Consider the following 19,656-nt stretch of genomic DNA (forward strand, 5'->3'; position numbering starts at 1 on the left):
CTCCATAAAAAGTTTCGTACAGGCCTCTTAAGCTGAGTGATACAATCCCTATAGTGGCACCAACAAGAGCATACAAACCATGTTGTGGCTAGAAGGACCTGGTTAACGAGCACCACCCTGGAGGCCAAGTCAAGTTTGGCTGAGCTCCAGAAAAGGAGCTTTCTTCTGATGCTTTCCAACACCGGAGCAAACTGTTGTGAAGGAGAGATGCCCACCCCAACCTGGCAGAAGCAGCAATCCCCTTCCATATGATTCTCGCCTGTCTGTAATCCCAGCACTGCCTTTGGGATTACAGACAGGCGAGAATCATATGGAAGAGGATTGCAAGAATTTTCAACACTTTTGTTTGCCTCCCCTTCTATATGACCTGGGGATCAGTGGCCTGGTTCACTCTTTCAGGGCCCCAGGTTTTCTTTGAGAGACATGACTCGTCTTGGGCTCTTCACATCCGACGACACCTTGTGGAGTCGTGCTCTTTAGAGGATGTTCCGGCCACTCTCTTCAGGGCTGCTCATTCCTCGGTTGACTCTCCATGGGAATTTTTAGCTAGCATTGCAGCATGGCACATTTGGAGAGCCAGATGCACTGAGGCTATGGAGGGTTCTCAAGTTCACCCTTCTCAGACCTTGGCCAATACTTGGACAGATACGGTACACACTCTGATGGCCACATGGGCGACCATGCAGGGATCCTCTCGAGCAACCTCCTCTAGGAGAGTTATTTTTCTCAGGGATTGGAGAGACTCTCCCTTCCTGGCTGAGGCTTCTATAGGGTTGAGTTGGCATTTTCAGCCTCAGCCTTGGTTTCTTTCTACCTCATTCTTCTGAGGTTTTTTTAAATTACATGCTTAGCATGTTGTATTTCTGCACAGAGCTTGCTCTAGCGAGTTTCTTTCTTACTTAATAGAAGTCTCTTTTTTGCCCCAAAAAAAAAAAATCTGAGTCAGTGAAGCCACTCAGCTTTAGATCACAATCTGAAGCATAATGCAAGCCAAGAGAGAGAGTGCCATGGACATATCTGAGAATCCTCTTTGCTGCATTCCAATGTGTGATCGTGGGACAATGCATGAACTGGCTCAAAAGCCCTGTGGCATAGGCAATATCAGGCCGTGTGGAGCATAGATATATCAAACTGCCAACCAACTGCCTATACAAAGTGCTATCAAACTTTTCAGTAGTGTCATGCTTACTTAGCTTGAGTCCCTTTTCCAATGGAGTAGCCACAGGCTTACAGTTCTCCATTTTAAATTTCTGCAACAACCCCTTCGAATACTTTGTTTGTGACATAGAAATCCCATCATGGGTCTGCCAAAACTCAATGCCAAGACAATAATGCAATAGGCCTAAATCTGTCATGTCAAAGTTGTGTTCTCCATTTTAAATTTCTGCAACAACCCCTTCGAATACTTTGTTTGTGACATAGAAATCCCATCATGGGTCTGCCAAAACTCAATGCCAAGACAATAATGCAATAGGCCCAAATCTATCATGTCAAAGTTGTGACATAAAGCGGGCTGCACTGCTGTAATTTGCTGCAAATCACTGCCAGTGAGTATGATGTAATCCACATATAGTACCAACATGACCAATTCTGATTTTTGCTGCAGAACATACAGATTTGGCTCTGTATGAGTGTTTATGAAGCCCTGGGACAGCAAAAACTGATGTATCTTCTGATACCACGCACGAGATGCTTGCTTCAGCCCATATAGAGCCTTCCTGAGCTTGCATACCTTATGCTCTTGTCCCTTCACCTCAAAACCTTGGGGCTGATGTACATAGACCTCCTCTTTAAGATCTCCATTGAGGAAGGCGGTCTTGACATCCTCTGGTACACTGACCAACCATAAAACGCAGCAAGAGAGATGACATAACGAATGGTGGTCATCTCGGCCACTGGAGCAAAAGTCTCCTCATAATCTATCCCCTCCTCTTGTGCATACCCCTTGGCAACCAAACGGGCTTTGTATTTCTCAACTGTGCCATATGAATGGTATTTCACCTTATAAATCCATTTCGTGCCAACCACATTTTTCCCAATGGGCGCATCAACCAAGTCCCATGTGGCATTCTTCTCAATGGATTTAATCTCAGCTTCCATAGCTTTCTGCCATGCTAGATTATGCTGAGCATCCTTGAAGCTCTGAAGCTCATTTTCAGCTTCCATCACTGAGGTCATCAAAGAAAAATTGACCTTTTTCTTAGTGCTGGCCCTAGTTTTCCCCAAAGTAGGCTGATCCTTAGCATCTTGAATGGTCAACCTTACCCAATGTGGAATAGATTTCTCTGCTGTACCACTTGGAGCTGCATCAACATCTTTAGTGGCCTCACGACGTTGATAATGCCTCCAAACATGAGGCTGTCTATTCTCATTAATTGGCTACAAATCTGAAAAATTTGAGGGAGAGCCATCCTTAGCATGTGGCAAGCCATCTGAACTATGAGAGGTAGAAGGGGAAGCATCAGGAAACTCCGTCTCATCATCCTCAAACTGGATGATGTCCAAAGAGGTGTCATTGTATGATGGCAAGTCTGCACTAGCGGGCTGCACGCACTCATTCTCAGCAAAAAGAACATCTCTGCTGATTATTACCTTCCTGGTAGCGGGATTATAAAGCCTAAATCCCCTGCTTTCAGTGCTATACCCCACGAAAATGCATTTGACACTCTTGTCATTAAGCTTTGTCCAATGTGCATCTGGAACTGAAGCATATGCCACTGAGCCAAAAATTCTGAAACTAACCTTTGGCTTAAAGCCATACAAAGCCTCAAATGGAGTCACATTAACCAAAGCTTTGGTAGGGCATCTGCTCTGAATATAAGTGGCTGTCACAACTGCTTCTCCCCAAAAAGAGTTTGAGACTCTCTTGAATTTCAGCATGCATCTCGTCATTTCCATGACAGTACAATTCTTCCTCTCAGGGAGTGGATTCTGCTGTGGTGTGTAAGGGCATGTCAAGTGATGTTTAATCCCATGCTGCTTCAAAAATCCCTAGAATGCATGTGACATGTACTCTCCCCCTCTATCTGAGTTGAGTGTTCTAGAATTGGTTTGGGGGTTCTCAGCCATAGCTTTGAACTCTTGAAACCAATAGAACACCTCAGATTTTTCCTTCATGATAAAAAGCCATGTGAACCTGGAGAAGTCATCTATAAAGGTCACAAAGTACCTTGCTCCTCTATGCATGGGAATAGTCATGGGGCCACATACATCACTGTGCACTATCTGCAACACTCTGGTTGCCTTGACCCAATTCTTGCCTTGTTTATTGAATGGCAAGCGATGCAATTTGCCAAGTGCACACCCCTCACACACTTCATTTGCTGGTTGCTGTAATTTTGGCATTCCCTGAGTCATATTATTGTTGTACAAGTAGGACAATGCCCTGTGATGAACATGTCCAAACCTGGCATGCCATAAATCAGCCTGGGAAGTGTTTTCTACAGCCAATACCTTCTGATCATAAGGCTGAGCATCAAGCTTGTATAAGCCTCTGTCATATGTGCTTGTTGCTACAACCTCATACCCTTTCTTTGGATCCTTGATCCTGCATTGGTTATCCTGAAATTCGACCAACATATGTTGATCATGGGCAATGCTTGAAACTGAAATCGGATTTTGCCTCAAATCTGGAACATACCAAACATCTCGGATATACTTAACTTTCCCATTATCAAGCTGAATGGGAATGTGCCCAACTCCGATGATGTCTTGAGAAGCATCATTGGCACATGTAACCTATCTGCCATGAACAGGTGTGATGCTCTCAAGCCACTCTTGGCGAGGAGTCATGTGCTTAGTAGCACCACTGTCGATATACCATGTATCACTTGTAACAAGGGAAGCATCCCCTGATTGATTTTCAGCATTTAAATCCCCCATGGCATCCATCTTCTCATTAAATGCAGCAAGCACAAAATCTCTATCACCTTGGGCAAGATGAGCTTCACCATGTGCATCTGAAGCACGAGTTTCAGTGGGGGCAATAAAATTACTGCTAGAGCTGTCCCTTTGCCTCTTCTTTTCATTGGCAATCCTTTTCTGACACTCTGCGATGTAATGCCCTGGCTTCTTGCAATAATTGCATTTGCCCTTTTTTTGATTTTTGCTTGAACTGCTTGCATTCCCCTCCTTGGGCTGAGTTGTATGGCTGTGTTTTGGCTCAAACTTTTTTTGAAATTTGCCCTTTCCACTCATGGCAAGCGCTTGCTTACCCTGGCGAAAGGCTTTGGCAAAATTTGAGCATCTCTCCTCTTCCTGCAACAAAAGCCCAACTAACTCATCGAACGAGAGTAGGGCTGCCCTGAGAACAATGGGAAGTGACGAATGTGCCATATGAGGACCCTAAGCTATTGACAGTAATAGAGACGAGCTTCTTGTCTTCTATTTCCTCATCAATACTTGCGAGCTGATCACGTAGATCAATGATCCTGGCAAATATGATCAGTGATGGCTTGGCCTTCCTACATCTCGAGATCCTTAAGCTGATTTGTCAAAGCAATGGCCCTTGCCTCATTCTTAACATGATACATGTTTGCCAATCTTTCCCATGCTGCCTTTGCATCCTTGCACGACTTGATAGTCGTCATAATGTGCCTCTTCACATTTGTGGCAATCAAAAACATCACTTGGGCACTACGGCGGTCAAACTTCTTCTGCTCCTCCGTTGATGCTATGGGACTAGCAGGAGGGGCTGTAGCAGTCTTATGTCTGAGTCTGACCCAAAGAAGTTGTGCTGGATGTAGATGAGCCTGTTGGCCTCACTCATCCCCACTAACAATATCCCACAAGCCCTTACCAACCAAGATGTTCTTAAGCATGAATGACCACAAGGCATAGTTTGGTCCATCCAGCTTGTCACCCTCGGACAAATTGCCAAAACTATATGAAAGAGTCGACATGATGCAAAATGGGATACCCACAAGCTGCAAATGTACCTGCAAAAAGAACTGCAAGTCCCAAAAGTGCAACTGGCTACAAATGTGCCTGCAAATCCCAAACTAATATTGGCTGTAAATGCAAAGTACGACTGGCTGCTCTGAAATCCCACTGATTGCACAATGCAATCACTGCAAAAATGGCATCAACCAATCACTACACTCTGCTGCAATTTGAAGTGCAATCCCAAACTGAAAATGCACAAACCAAATCTGAAAGAGCACACCCATGAGTGCCCAAATGCATCCAACGGAGCTCAAAAGCATCCATAATAGTAAAGTAACTGCAAATGTGCCCAAAAATGCAGAGTATCTACAAATGCACTTGAGAGTGCAAGAGTATGGGCTGCAAAAACAGTCCTGAAGTGAAATACACAGCTCAAAACACTTATTGAAAGTGCACCTTGGCCCAAAACACCTGCAAAACAATCCACTGACTGTGTGGGCAAGCTGGAGATGACAAAGGAGCTGAAGTGAGCTGTTTGGAGCTGAATGAAGTTGTCGGGAGTACTTTTGAACACAATACACGTGTAGAGAAGATCCTGGAGAAGTATGGAGATGCCTAGAGCTGCTGGAGCATACCCGGGAGAGACTGGAGCTGAAAAAGGTCCAGATCTAAGCAAAAACGCCCAAAAACAGTCGAAAATTGCTCGAATAGCCTTCTAACAAGTCGTGTGGGCTTGAAATTAGGTTCTGACAAGTTGTACGGAGTTGCGGCACTATTACAGATCCGTACGGATGAAAAAAAACCAAAAAAATTTTCCCCCTACCTGAAATGATGCAGGACGGTCTTTCGTTACACGGTCAGTAATGCCAGGAAATTCCAGCTCAGCTCTAGGGGTTGGAAGCCTACCACAGGTCCTCATTGGGAGAACTTAGATTTTTGCTGACTTGCAGAGAATTTTTTGGCAGAGGCTCTGGAAATCCCACCGGAATAGAAAAATCACTCTCTTCTTTTGGCTTTTTATTCATGGTGGGATAGCAGTGAACCATTGGAGATCCAAGTTCGGAGCTGACCCTTCTTGCCCTCGCTGCCTTTCTGCTTTGGAGACAATACAACACTGCCTATGGGATTGCAGATGGGATTGCAAGACTTTTCAGCACTTTTGTTCGCCTACCTTTCTATATGACCTGGGGATCAGTGGCTTGGCTTACTCTTTCAGGGCCCCAGGTATTTTTTGAGAGACTTGACTCCTCTTGGGCTCTTCACATCCGGCGACACCTTGTGGAGTCGTGCTCTCTAGAGGATGTTCCGGCCACTCTTTTCAGGGCTGCTCACTCCTCGGTCGACTCTCCATGGGAGATCCTAGCTAGCATTGCAGCATGGCACATTTGGAGAGCCAGGTGCACTGAGGCTTTGGAGGGTTCTCAGGGTCACCCTTCTCAGATCTTGGCCAGTACTTGGACAGATACGATACACACTCTGATGGCCATTTGGGCGACCATGCAAGGATCATCTTGAGCAGCCTCCTCCAGGAGAGTTACTTTTCTCAGAGATTGAAGAGGCTCTCCCTTCTTTGCTGAGACTTCTACAGGGTTGAGATGGCATTTTCAGCCTCAGCCTTGGTTTCTTTCTACCTCATTCCTTTGAGGTGTTTTTATTATATGCTTAGCATGGTGTATTTCCGCACAGAGCTTGCTCTAGCGGGTTTCTTTCTTACTTAATAGAAGTCTCTTTTTTGGGGAAAAAAAAAATGATGCAGGACAGATTTGTTTATGTGTGGGTAGCTCCGAAATTTCGAAAAACGTCGAAATCGGACCTCAAAAGGTCAAAAAATAGCCGTTGGACTGTTGGAGCTACCTCAAACAAAAGCTAGAGAGCTGAATGTGAGAACCAGGAACGCGCACTAGAGCACCAAGCTCGCGGGAGTCTGGAAGCAAGCGCGGGAATGGGCTCTAGAGACGGAAGTGCTCTGATACCAAATGTAGGAACAAAGTGGAGACAGGTTGTGAACACAAGTAAGCAAGAGTGCACACACAAGAAAGCTCCAATAGAAATGTAAAAATGAAACAATACAAGTACTTGGTATATATAGTACCCAAGTACTACTGGTCAACCATAGGATTGACTTTATGCCTACAACACCATATCTTTGTAATCTCTTACACAATGCATATGGGATAATCTCCCATATGACACGTGGCACTGTCTAGGACTCACTAAACTATAAAATAAGTCCTAGGGACCTAGAACACACAAATACACTCACTTTATTCTAACAACACTCCCCGTGGAGGAAAGGTAAGTGACTATTGGAATGAAACTAAGAATAGAACATGACAATGACAGTCATCAAACTGTGCAATGATGGTCTAGAACTAGACATGGCTCCCATGCTAAGTCAGATGCAAGTGAGCATGGCTCAGAGACTAGTGAGCATGGTATAGACTCAACGGCTCACCTAGCTTGGCTCAGAAGCTCATCGTGCATGGATGCATGACCAACTCAGAGGTCTAGGAGACCAATGCACCAACATCATGAAACTCACATGCCAGGCTTGATAAATAGACCTATTAAAGCCAATACATGGCTCCCACAGTACATCCCTCTCCTGGCTCCAGGGAGCCACACATGACAAATATAAAATCAATACATCATTTTAGGAGGACTATCCAAGGCTGAGAACCTTTATTGACACCTCAAACATTCATTTTAGAGCAACTACTCAAGGTAGAGAACCTTTATTGACCCCAATCATAGAAAATAAAATTTTATTTCATTCATTTTATGCATAGAAAGGACAGAGAACCCGTAAATGACCCCAAGTAGCTGCTGCACATAAGAGTGTACATCCTGATCCGAAGAAGTATGTCGGTGAAGAACATGGTGAGAATGCCCCGAATGAATGTTGATGTCGGCCATTGGAGCATCTACAAGGAGAAATCATATGATGACTCTCAAAACGTAGCAATGTGAGTCACCAAGAATCAGAGCAGAGCCTCAAATTTGAGCAATTATGCCTAAAGGAGGCAAAATGCCTAAATTAATGTACCAAACAGTAATGACATTACATCAATTTTGAAAAATTCTTAAAAAATTTACATGTCATAGGATTCAGTCATGCAAAAGGACTGCAAAATTCAGAAAAGACCTGAATTTTAAAAATTAGGGTTTCTGCCAAAAATTAGGGTTTTCAAAAATTTTTGTAGTAAAGTGTCCTAGAAACACTCATGAGCCCTATAATCATGAAATTCCCAAAAAATACTGAGTATCCAACCTGAAATTTCAAAACTCGACTTTTAGGACAAAAAATACAGTTTTGACTGTTTTTCTCAGATTTCAGCAATGGATTTTCTGTTCAGAGTATCTTCCAGCAGCAATAGAGGTGTACTACTGTAAAGATAAATGCGAAAGCTGAAAAACGACCTCAACCAAACCCTAAATCGTCCAAAACAGTGGGGCGGCTAGTAGAGAGGCCACGAACTTGCTAAAAAAGGGGTCTAGAGTGAAGTTTTTGCAATCAAGAGCTCCAAGACCAACAACTTTACCAATGGAAGTAGCTCCATGCTTGAATTTGTTGAAGAAGAGCAGATCATAGAGAGGCTAAGTGTGAGAAGAGAACAAGATGGGAAGAATAGAGTGGAAGGGAGCTCAATCATGGAGGAGAGGGAGAGAGAGAGAGGGTAGGCTAAGGAGAGAGATAATGATACTCAAAGAGAGACATAATGAAATGGAAATGAAATAGCAAGAGTAATGAACAAAATGAAAGTACTCACATGTAGACCAAAGAGCTTGTAGGCTTGATACATGATTGATGTGACAAGTGACAAGTACAGCTCTTATATAGAGCACACACACAGAGATGAGTACCAATGCATATGGGATAACTCCCAATGTGACACGTGGCATCCATAGGACACACTAGACTAAAACTCACACTAGGATTCAGTAGAACAAAGCAAAACTGTCTCAACTTGACTGCATTTCCTAACAAAGAGCACAAGGTATGCAAGCTCAAGAAAGCCTTCTATGGGCTGAAGCAAGCGCCTCATGCATGGTATCATAAGATACATCAGTTATTGCTGTCCCAAGAGTTTGTCAACACTCATACAGAGCCAAATTTATATGTTCTGCAGCAAAAATCAGATTTAGTCATGCTTGTGCTTTATGTTGATGACATCATACTCACTAGCAGTAATTTGCAGCAAATTGCAGCAGAGCAATCTGTCTTGTGTCAGACCTTTGACATGATAGATTTGGGCCTCTTACACTACTGTCTTGGCATTGAATTTTGGAAAACCCAAGGGGGAATTTCTATGTCATAGACAAAATATTCGAAGGGGTTGTTGCAGAAATTTAAGATGGAGAACTGTAAGCCTGTGGCCACTCCATTGGAAAAGGGAATCAAGCTGAGTAAGCATGATACAACTGAAAAGTTTGATGGCACACTGTATAGGCAGTTGGTGGGCAGTTTGATCTACTTATGCTCCACACCGCCAGACATTGCCTATGCCACAGGGCCTCTTAGCTAGTTCATGCATTGTCCCATAGTCACACATTGGAATGCAGCGAAGAGGGTTCTCAGATATGTACAGGGTACACTTTCCTACGGGCTGCATTATGCTTCAGATGGTGACATTTCTCTGAGTGGCTTCATCGACTCGGACTAGTCAGGGGATATCGATGATCGCAAGTCCACTTTCACCTATTGCTTCTCATTGGGGCTCAGCAGGCATCTCATGGCTTAGTAAGAAGCAAGACCGCATGTTTCTCTCCTCCAGTGAATTAGAATACAAAGCTGCAAATTCAGCCACCATGGAATGTATGTGGTTAAGGAAGCTTCTGCATGACTTGCATCATGCTCAAGATGGTAACGTTAACTCCGATCTTCTCTGATAGCCAGAGTTGCATTGCTGTTGGAAACAATCATGTATTTCATGCTCGCATGAAAAACATAGAGAATCACTATCATTATGTGCGGGATTGTATCACAGATGGCTTCATTGATTGTTCCACTGAGAACAATGTGGCAGATATCTTCACTAAAATCCTGTCAGTGCCTCTCTTCACACAACATCGGCATGGCTTGGGAATACGAGACATTCAAAACAATGTCAAGGGAGGTTGTAAAATGACATTGTTTTCTTTTGTACTCCCATAGGTTGCTATATCCACATGTGGATGAATTTGTGCAACCATGGTACTTTAGGTACTACAGGTGCTTCTGAGATCATTCCAAAGCATTTCAGCCATATCATTGAGGGGAGATTTGTAGAGATATATACAATGATATGGTGGTGTAGGATAGACTAGGTGTTGGTCTATGTTAGAGTATTTATCTACTTGGACTATATATACCAAGTACTTGTACTTCATTTGGTTGAACATTTCAGTTGCAGTTCACTTGTGTTCACTTCTTATTCTCGTGTTCACAACTTTGCTCCATTACAGACAGCTGGAATCCCTTTGAGCTCACTTGTCCCTCTTGCAAGCAAAGTACTACCACTATAACGAGAAGTACGAGGAGCTGTGCATTGTTATGGATACAATCAAGGAGGAATAAGATCCACGGCCCAATACCACCAAAGCTCCATCACAATAGTGTACAACGGATGACATATGACCTATGGTACATAAGTTTTGGATATAGCTCCAAGGTCTCTCCCTACGTTTTCTCTCCCATTATACCCAGCTTTCTTAGGTGTGCTTGGAGTTTATTTTATGCCTATGTTCTTTCTTCTTCTACAAGACTGCGACTTTATTTTGCTAGCTCTTGAGATTAGAAAACTGACCATTTCTTGCAATCTTGCCATGGCATTGGATAGATCCTTTTCCTGTTCAAGTAAAACACCAATTAAAAACCCAAATGCGAAAAGGAAAGGATATTTGTGGAATATCAAATTTGAAAACCATGCATATGTTTCTCACAATAAAAAACATGCATATTTCTGTAAAGTCTCAGTTAAGAAACTCAAAAATCAATCCATTACTTGCCAAGAAGTTATGTATAAATTTTAAAATCTGTCAAGAATGGGTAATTTTTCATTGAAAAAGTGTGATATAAATCTGTCAAGAAGGGGTAATTTTTCATTGAAAAAGTGTGATATGATGTATTGAATCATGCTTAGAATTCAAATATATACTCATTTAAAGGCAAATATGACATGGTGCTTGGTAGAGAATCTGAGGGATCCTAGTCTTTAGCCGTGGCTTATTTCCTAATCCTTTTGGGTGGAAAAGGTGATCTCTGTCCCGTCACATTCCCTCCCTCCTCCGAAGGTACGCCCATTTTTATTTCCCTTTGCTGCACACATGTACACAAGGATAGTAAAAAAGTTGCAACTCTCAGAGCAGAGCAGTTTGTAGCGGCTTCTCTAAAATCTGTTCATATTCTCTGCAAGGGTTTCTTTCCAAACTATTGAAGCTTATCTGACAGATTTTGCCTTTGATATTGGAGATTTGGTTACTTCCCTAGCCCTTGATCCTGCATTGCAATGTTGGATAATGGTGTGAGCTTCTAGCACCTAGTGACGATGATAATTTGGAGCTGCCTTTCATCTACCTTGCGTTGGGACTTGTGGCATCAATGATTTGGAGCTACTTGCCTCTTTTGGACTCTGCTTGTGTTGCTTGCAAGCCTTTACAATCTATTTGCACACGCATACATAAGTTGTTTGATCAAATTTTTTATAGTGGTCAAAACTCTACTGGAAACCCTCATGTCCATATTGCCCTAACTTGTCACGGCATTCTTCTAGAGTGATGCCAGGCTGGGTCTGCATTATTTTGGCAGCTTGACATGTGGAATTCATTTCCAGATGGCTTCAGCTGGCTATCTATCCAAGGCAAGGGTAGGGTTAGCCTTTTGCATTGGTGCCTTCTACGCCTCTATGCACAATCATTTATAGGTGACAAGGTGATGGATCTTAAATTCTCCAGTCCCTAATCGGATGTGGTCAAGGGTTTGATTTTGGATTGGTGCCTTGTACACCTCTACGCACAATCATTTATAGGTGACAAGGTGATGGATCTTAAATTCTCTAGTCCCTAATTGGATGTGGTCAAGGGTTTGATTTTGCCTACTCAAGTTGTACACTGCCTTAAGAGCATAGATTCTCATTTTGCGGCATAGTTCCGTGTTGAGTTTGTTGGTGAAGTGCGTAAGTTCTTATTTTTGGGTCCTCATCATAGGGGATGATGCATTCCTTTTACATTGATATAAATCTAATCACTATGGTTCTACTATTTGATGTATTTCATTTGTTTGCCTACCATGAGACTGCTTGTCTTCTCAAAAGATGGCAAAAGAGAGAGACACTCCAAAGCTCCTCAATAGTTGATGTCTGGCACACTAGGCCACCTGATAAGACCTTAGCAATCTTTGCAAATTGGTCATCTCAATTACGACCGGCACATGAGTGATCACTTGAGAGTGGACAGATCGTTAAATCATGGGCAGGAAATGTCACACCTATTAACTTTGGCTTCTGTCTAGAAGTCAAATTCCTTCTAGATTTTCTGGGTTGGAGTCCTGCCTTGAGACTAGGAAAAAGAAATTGTCTCAGATTACTGTATGAGTTGACGAACTCCTTGCACAGAGGATCATAGCACTAAGGTTCAAGGCATTGATCTGTGCAGAGGATATTACCATGGAAAGCTGTAAATTGTGATCATGTGGGGACGTGGATGTGATCAGAGGTGTAGTATGAGAAGAGGATGGGGCCAATGACGTCAAGTAAAGGGAGTGGGACTCACCTTCAATATTCTTCAAGTTTGGAGAGAGATAATAATCAGATCCTTCGTTTTGAGTGGATTCCATGGCACCATGAGAAGAGGATTTATCGAAGTCCAGAACCTCAATGTCTTGTTTGACTTGATCAACAAGGAACAACCTGTTGGATCATCCTTGATATCGGTACCACTTGAGGCACCACTTGCTGAGGCGATTGGAACATCTGACGCTATAGGAACAATCAGATCACCTTTTTGATGCTCGGTGGTTCTGCTTTTTGACCCATAGTAGCCATGTAAGGTGTCTTTCACCACCTTTGGCGGCAAAGTACTTCTGTTTCAGCACCGTGATGTGTGAGGTAGTGTGTTGTAGTAGGGAGAGGGGGGAAATCTTATAGTAGGGAGGGTGGAATCTGGGACAAAAAGGGTGGGTCGTGGGCTAATGAAATTGGAGGAAGAAGAATCGGGAGCCAGAAAGGGGGGCTTGTGGGATGACAAAATATGAGGGTGGGAGAGGGGCTTGTCAGCCAGGAAAGGGGGGTTGTGGACTGGCAAGATCAACAACCAGAAAGGCGGGGCCGGGGGGGGGAGTTTCTGGGCTGGCCAAAGCAGGGAGAAATTGCCAGGGAGAAAGTATGGAAAGGGGGGATTTGTCAACAGAAAAAGAAGCGGGGGCGAGAAGGAAAGTGGGGGAAGGGAAGGGATAATTAACAGAAAAAGGGGGGTTCATTACCAGAGAAGGGAGCTGGATTCGGACAGGACAAAATTGGAGAAAGGGGAACAAATTCATGATTCAAATGTATTTAGAGTTTGTGTTTTGATTTCTAGAAGAAACTGCAGTTATGCTGACTGGAAACAGATTTTCAAGCTTTGCACCTTTTCTACCTCCTTAGGTTGCTATGAAATTTGTCCAACCAAGGAATCCTGTTATGCGCCTTCAGTTAGTGCTAAGAATTATGCAACCAATGTTTGTTTTGCTCTTCTTTCTGTTTTCATAACCTAATAGGAGGACCTCAAACCAAAGAGGAAAACAAAGCTTTTTCATGGCAATAAAACTTTTAAAAATGTCACTTTCTCCACAGCTTACGAAATCATCTCTAAATAGGGATGAGTCAATACTTTTGAATCATCAGATTGCATTTCCAGCTTTTCGTTTGCCAGGATTTCTGCTCGATGACTCAATATGAAGTTCTGAAAGGGAGAAAGAGTTGCAAGTGAAGATATATGTAGATGTGTGCTTTATGGAATGTGCACAAGCACCATCAATTTAAGTACAAGAAACTAGATGAATGAGATTTTGTTGCTTCAAGTACGACACACTAGATTATCTATGTACAAAGGAACACCAGTTCCAAAACGATATTTCAGCATGATTATACAAGATTGGAAAGAAATTTTCTAGGATTCTATCATTGTCAAATGATTTAAATTGAAATTTCTTGAAAGTGGTTTATTTCATGCCAAGAATTATCATTTTAACTCTTAATCTGATATAATTTTACCTTCCCTTGATATAGGTTCACCAACCGATCTTGTACATCATGCTGGACTCGTTGTAAGGCCTCAAAGAAAAGTGATGATGATCTTGACTCCTGAGGGTCCCCATGAACAGGATCTTTAAATGATTTGATATTTTTTAAAGTGTCGATTTGACTTTGAAATGGATTCACTTTCAATACTGCATCTCCATCTTCTCCTAAAGCTTTCCCTGCTACATACTATTAAGGTGTTAATTTAATTTTGAAAGAATATATATAAGAGTACAACTTTAAGATTTTGACAAACGTATTAGGTTCCTTCAATCTAGGAGCCATATTTTCAATAAACATGTTTAACAAACAGTATGACATATGCTTAGCCAACTCCCTCACAGGATCGAGATCACAAGACTTTCAACGAAGACACAATTCAACACCATGTGCTTACTTCACAGTAAAGAGAACAATGCAGATCTGAAGATATACAGTCACAACAGAATATATATTATGGTAGAAACCAAATACAAAAACTGCCAGGTGTACCAATATCTTCAGCAAACAAATACTGAGGTTAGGTACCAGATCTCGCTCCAATTGCTGCACCCTCTGAAGTGGATAAATATTCTGCCATGTGCCTCTGTGTAGGCTTCACTAACTGCTGCAAAGTTATGCTCCCGAGTTCTCTGTGGATAGAGCTCCCCTTCTTATGTTCTCCTACAAGCTGTAGGTATACCTAGTCCTTGTCCATGTATATGCAGCCCATGTCAAGTGGCAGACACTTCTTCTCTATCGAGGGTGGCCTTGGAGGCTGCCCATTGCAGCCCTAATCCCCTCTCCCATCCTATGCTATATGTCGTCCTCCCCCATGTCCTCCACATATGGAGGCTCACAAGTGGGGATGTGACCCTAATATTCCACCCTCCCTCTCACTGACTTATAGTGAGCCAAACCAACATGTCGGTGCAGATGCTCCATCATCTCTCTTGGAAAAAATCTTTGGAACAATTTAAAGGCATCCTGAATTTGGTCCATGACTCCGTAGCTCCCACTCCATCAGGTCCGGTTCGAAACATGCGAGCCATCCTAAAAAAATAGGTCCCATCCATGCAGCACCAACCACCTCTCATACTGCCAATATCGATCAAGAACATGTCAACTTCTTCACTCAATCTAGGTACCAAGAACACGTCCATTGTCCCCCTTATGAGGGAGAACACTCTGCATCCTGAGAAGCACCAAGGCTTCCAGGTCTGTTTCAACTCGTATGGGAACTGACACACTCGTCCAAAAAACACCACCCGATCTCCTCTGGCTATATACATGCTTTTTGGTCCTTCGAATCCCCAATCTCCACTTGAAAGGTTTCAACAGTTCAACACTCGGTTCTTCCAACATAATACATTTTGGTAAACATGGTGAATCCTCTAGATCACATATATCACTCAGCATCCCCAACTCCTCTGCATCAACAACCTCAAGGAAATCTTGTAGTAGGCACTGAAAGCCTCCACAATGAGAACTCCCTCTCTGTTCATAGCAAGGATTTCACCCTCCATTCTTCTAGTGACTGAGAATTCCTATATAGATAGTCACCCCAAAGCAAACTGTTCAAGTCTCCAATAAATAAATCGACATCACATACTGTGGAAACTCAATTTGTTGCTTGCCGTTGAAGCAAGCTCGGAGTACCATGCATTTGTGTGGTTTTGAAATGAACTTAGTGACCTTGAAATCCTCGTCTTCATCTTTACCAGTGATACTGGCCTTGTCCTCGGGTCCATTGACCAAGCAATATTTGCCATCCTCCACCACAAAGTCCAAGTTCGTGGACCCCTAGTAAGTGTCTTGCATGAATATTGTCACACCTAGGAGCAATTACTAACAGAATTTGTTGAGCTATCATATTTTTTCATTGAACCACCTGATTTTGTTCACTTTTTGACTGACTCGCTTAATCAGCGATGCAAAATTCCCTGGCTTGTCACAGTACATAACTTCTCTTACCTTCTATTTCTACCCTTCACCTTCTGTGAAGTCCTATCATCCTTGGAATCCTCTTTATTTTGTTGTTTCTTTCCTTTGCCAGACTTTCTTTCAGCCTTGAAAGCTTGCTTGCACTGCCCACTTCATTGTATAGCTTCATTTGCCTCCTCTTGAAGTAACTGGGTAGTAAGTGGCCTCGTTCATTCTGCAACTATGAGGGTCATGACCTACCCTCGATAACTCTTTGGGAGCTTACTGATCCAACATCACGAATTGGTTCTAGTCCACCTTTCAACCAACTAATACCAATTGATCTTTGAGAATCTTCACTTTAACAAGGAAGTTTGTGACGACTCTTCTTCCCCCAACGTTATGGTGAACAATCGCTTTTGGAGCATGATGATCCGTCCTATATCCCTTCAAGATCTCCCATTCTTTTAACGTCCCTGCTAATTGGATGTGGAATTACTGCATCTATAGATATCCCTCTGATCATGGAGGTGTCCTTCATCTGAAGCTTCTACCGCCACCCGTACCTCCCTCACAATTAGATGGCTCCGAACCTTCACTTTCTAGATTGGATACTTCATTCCATCAAATGTTTCAGCGTCACCAAAGTTTGGTATGATTGAGCTGGTTGCCATGGAAAGGGTGTAGATCGTCTGAAGTAGATTGCCCTTGATATCTTAACTTAATACCTTTCTTAATCCATTCCTTATGAGGCCCTTTTGAGACCCCGATTCTCCCCTAATACACATGTCTGGTTAAGGATGGGAATAGAATGGGTTTGTGATTCCCACTTTAAAACCATTCCAAACCAGCTGGTTGAGAATGAGAACAGAATGGGATTAGCCACACTTTTTCCCATCGTGAACCTGGCCCCCAAGATCCCAAGGTATAGTGTGGTTCTCCTCTTCACATCATACGTTAGCACATGTCCTCTGGCTTTGGTGGCCAAAGTTATTCCAGGAATGTTACTCCCATGCCAGGACGAGAGATGCATGCCAGAATGGGTTTAGGACAGGAAATGAATTTCTATCACTAAATACAGCAGGGATTCATTACCTTCCTATGTCCCCTCATGCTAAGGCTCTCAGTCTGGTTAAATTGGCTAGCTTTAGACAGGTATTTCTCATTAGCGAATGACTATTACACCACCCAAGTGAGCTCATTCTAGTGCAGCAGAATCTGTGAGGAGCAAGAAGACCGCTGGGTCTCTATGTATTCTGAGCAACAGTCCCATATGATGCTACTAAAAGAAGGTAAATGGTTTATGGCAACCAAACAATGATTAATCTCATCTTGAAGGGATATTTGATGTTGTCACACCAGCACCATGAAATTGGGATATCTTGCTCTACAGTCCCCCACACGATGCCTTAGAGGAGAGTTTACGGCAACCAAACAATGATCACTAATCTGATCTTGACTATAGCAGATACTTGACTTTTGTGTCCCATACGATGTCCTAAAGGAGATAAATGGTTTACTGAAACCAAACAATGAATAATCTGATCTTGACTAGAGGGGATATTTGATGTTGTGCAGCATCATCATATGGGTATACAAATGTATAGCTCCTGCTTCAGAAAGAGTTAAAATGCTCAATGCACTTTAAAGAGGCAGGTTCCTTGACTTTAATAAACTATAAACAATTTGTCATAAATTTAATAAACTATTCTCCTTTTCCCATTTACTCATAAATTTGTATAAAGTTGCTTTACAAACTCCTTTTCCTTTGTTCTCTCTCTTGTTTGTATAAAAATTGTTTGGATATATTCTAGTATTATGAACACACACACACACACAAACACACATCTATATCTATCTATATGTATATGTTGTGTTTGTGTATTATACACACACACATATATATATTAGAAAAGTTTCAAAGTTTGAGTCTCCTGTTTCACCACAACCAGGGGCAATATCTTTGTAAACTTGTATTGCAATCAACCATTGTTGAAGTGAGAGAGCCTATGAAGTCTTATTCAAATGCATTTAGAAGCAGCTGCGTGTATTCTACATTTTACCTATGTTTTGCAGCCATTGGTACAAATCCTGAAGACCAAGCGCCTGCTCCTCCATATGCATGAGTCCAGCCTGAGGAAAGAACAAGATGTCGTTCCTTGTCAATGCATAAGTGTTATTGTAATATGTTCACGCAATGAAGTAAATTGGAGGAGCCTTTAGTATTCACTTTTGATGTTTAAGGCAAAAAATAAGGGGTTGCATGCATGTCACCTCGGCTCAGGTAAGTAGGTACTTTTTCCTTTTTTTACAGTTAAACCTGCGGAACAGCAGTACACTTAGAAATTCGTACCAATCTTCGTGCGTGCTTGACGACGAGACTTGTGCCACTCATGAAGGACGTATCGCTTTCTTGTTTGTTTTGATTGTCTGGAGATCTTTTCTTTTCTGCCAGGGTCATGAGGGGGTTCTGGATGTCGTTAGTCATGGCATCACCCAGAGAAAGTTCCTGCAGCATCTGTGTACGCATTCTTATAAAACCCATTGCTTCCTTTAGCCGAATCCTATACTCTTCTCGACTACGCCGAGCGTTTAGCTGGCCATGATCGTCAACTGCAGGAGCAACCTTTTCTTGCGAAGGAACCATGCCGCTGGTTTGAGGTTCCGATTCTGAGGGATCATCACAGCTTTCGTTGTCCAAATCCGGATAGCTCTCTTGTTGTCGAGACTTTTTTTCTGGTAAAACCATGCATGTCCAAAAACTCAAGTCCCCTGTGTCGACTGCCTTTTCAAACTTCGGAAGACATTCGTATTGTAGTGCTTCCTTGGAGCAACCTGTTAGTATTGCTGACTCTTGCCCTTTTTGGTTTGCAATTGGGGATGAGCCGCTTTGCGTTCTGTTTAAAGAGAATCCTTCAGAGCGTAGCGTTCTCCCCGGTTTTCTGGTTTCGTGGACGCCTGTTAGATCGCACATCAGCAGACAGCTTTCATCCCCTAGCTGAAACGGAGCCTCTGACATGTCTGGCCTTACAGTAGACTGAGCGTTGAACTTCCCTCCATAGGGTAGATCCTGAGGAGAGAACGGTTAATTTTCACTCAAAGAATACCAACAGTCGCTGAAATCCGGGGACCTCTATAGACCCGAAACAATAGTCAAATGCCGGCCTTGCAGTACGGGCCAAGCGACATTGTACGTTGTCGAACAAGCTAAAGGCAAGCACTAGAGTAGCTTGTAACAGTGCTCTGATGAAATTAGAGAACAGCGATGGAAAAAAACTTCGGGCAAAGGCTTTACGATGAAAAGAGGAGTCGGGACGTCCGGTGCGGTACGATGAGAAAAGCGATGGAAAGGTGTTACTGTGCTGACCTTCTTGTGGATGATGCCGAGGAAGGAGGGTAAAGAAGCCATAGCTGATAGATAGATAGCTCCGTTGTTGCGAACTTAGGCGAAAGGGAAGATCTTATAGATGTCTTTTCAAGCGTTTGCACGTCCCTTCCCATGCATGCATGCATGCAATGATAATAACCTTCCTACGTAATTACGTTCTTTCTTTTTGACACGTGGCACCTTGGAGAACTAGCTCGAACTATTGGAATTTTGGACACCAACCCACAA

The 19,656-nt window shown here is 42.8% G+C and overlaps 1 protein-coding gene across 1 annotated transcript in view; it reads right to left on the reverse strand.

Moving 5' to 3' along the window:
- LOC147903439 (uncharacterized) overlaps window positions 1–19,059 on the reverse strand; it is a 71,462-nt gene extending 52,403 nt beyond the window's left edge. The window contains exons 1-5 of the mRNA XM_087371675.1: window positions 18,394–19,059; window positions 18,104–18,173; window positions 14,112–14,317; window positions 13,729–13,800; window positions 10,671–10,712 (exon numbers count right to left, since the gene is read on the reverse strand). Coding sequence (XP_087227801.1) covers window positions 10,671–10,712; window positions 13,729–13,800; window positions 14,112–14,317; window positions 18,104–18,173; window positions 18,394–19,059 — 1,056 coding nt within the window. The remainder of the gene's footprint in view (window positions 1–10,670; window positions 10,713–13,728; window positions 13,801–14,111; window positions 14,318–18,103; window positions 18,174–18,393) is intronic.
- Window positions 19,060–19,656: the final 597 nt, after the last annotated feature.

Source organism: Dipteris shenzhenensis, chromosome 3, assembly GCF_047967505.1.
Source record: "Dipteris shenzhenensis isolate YYH24624 ecotype China chromosome 3, Dip_SZ_1.0, whole genome shotgun sequence".
In the NCBI taxonomy this organism is placed as follows: Eukaryota; Viridiplantae; Streptophyta; class Polypodiopsida; order Gleicheniales; family Dipteridaceae; genus Dipteris; species Dipteris shenzhenensis.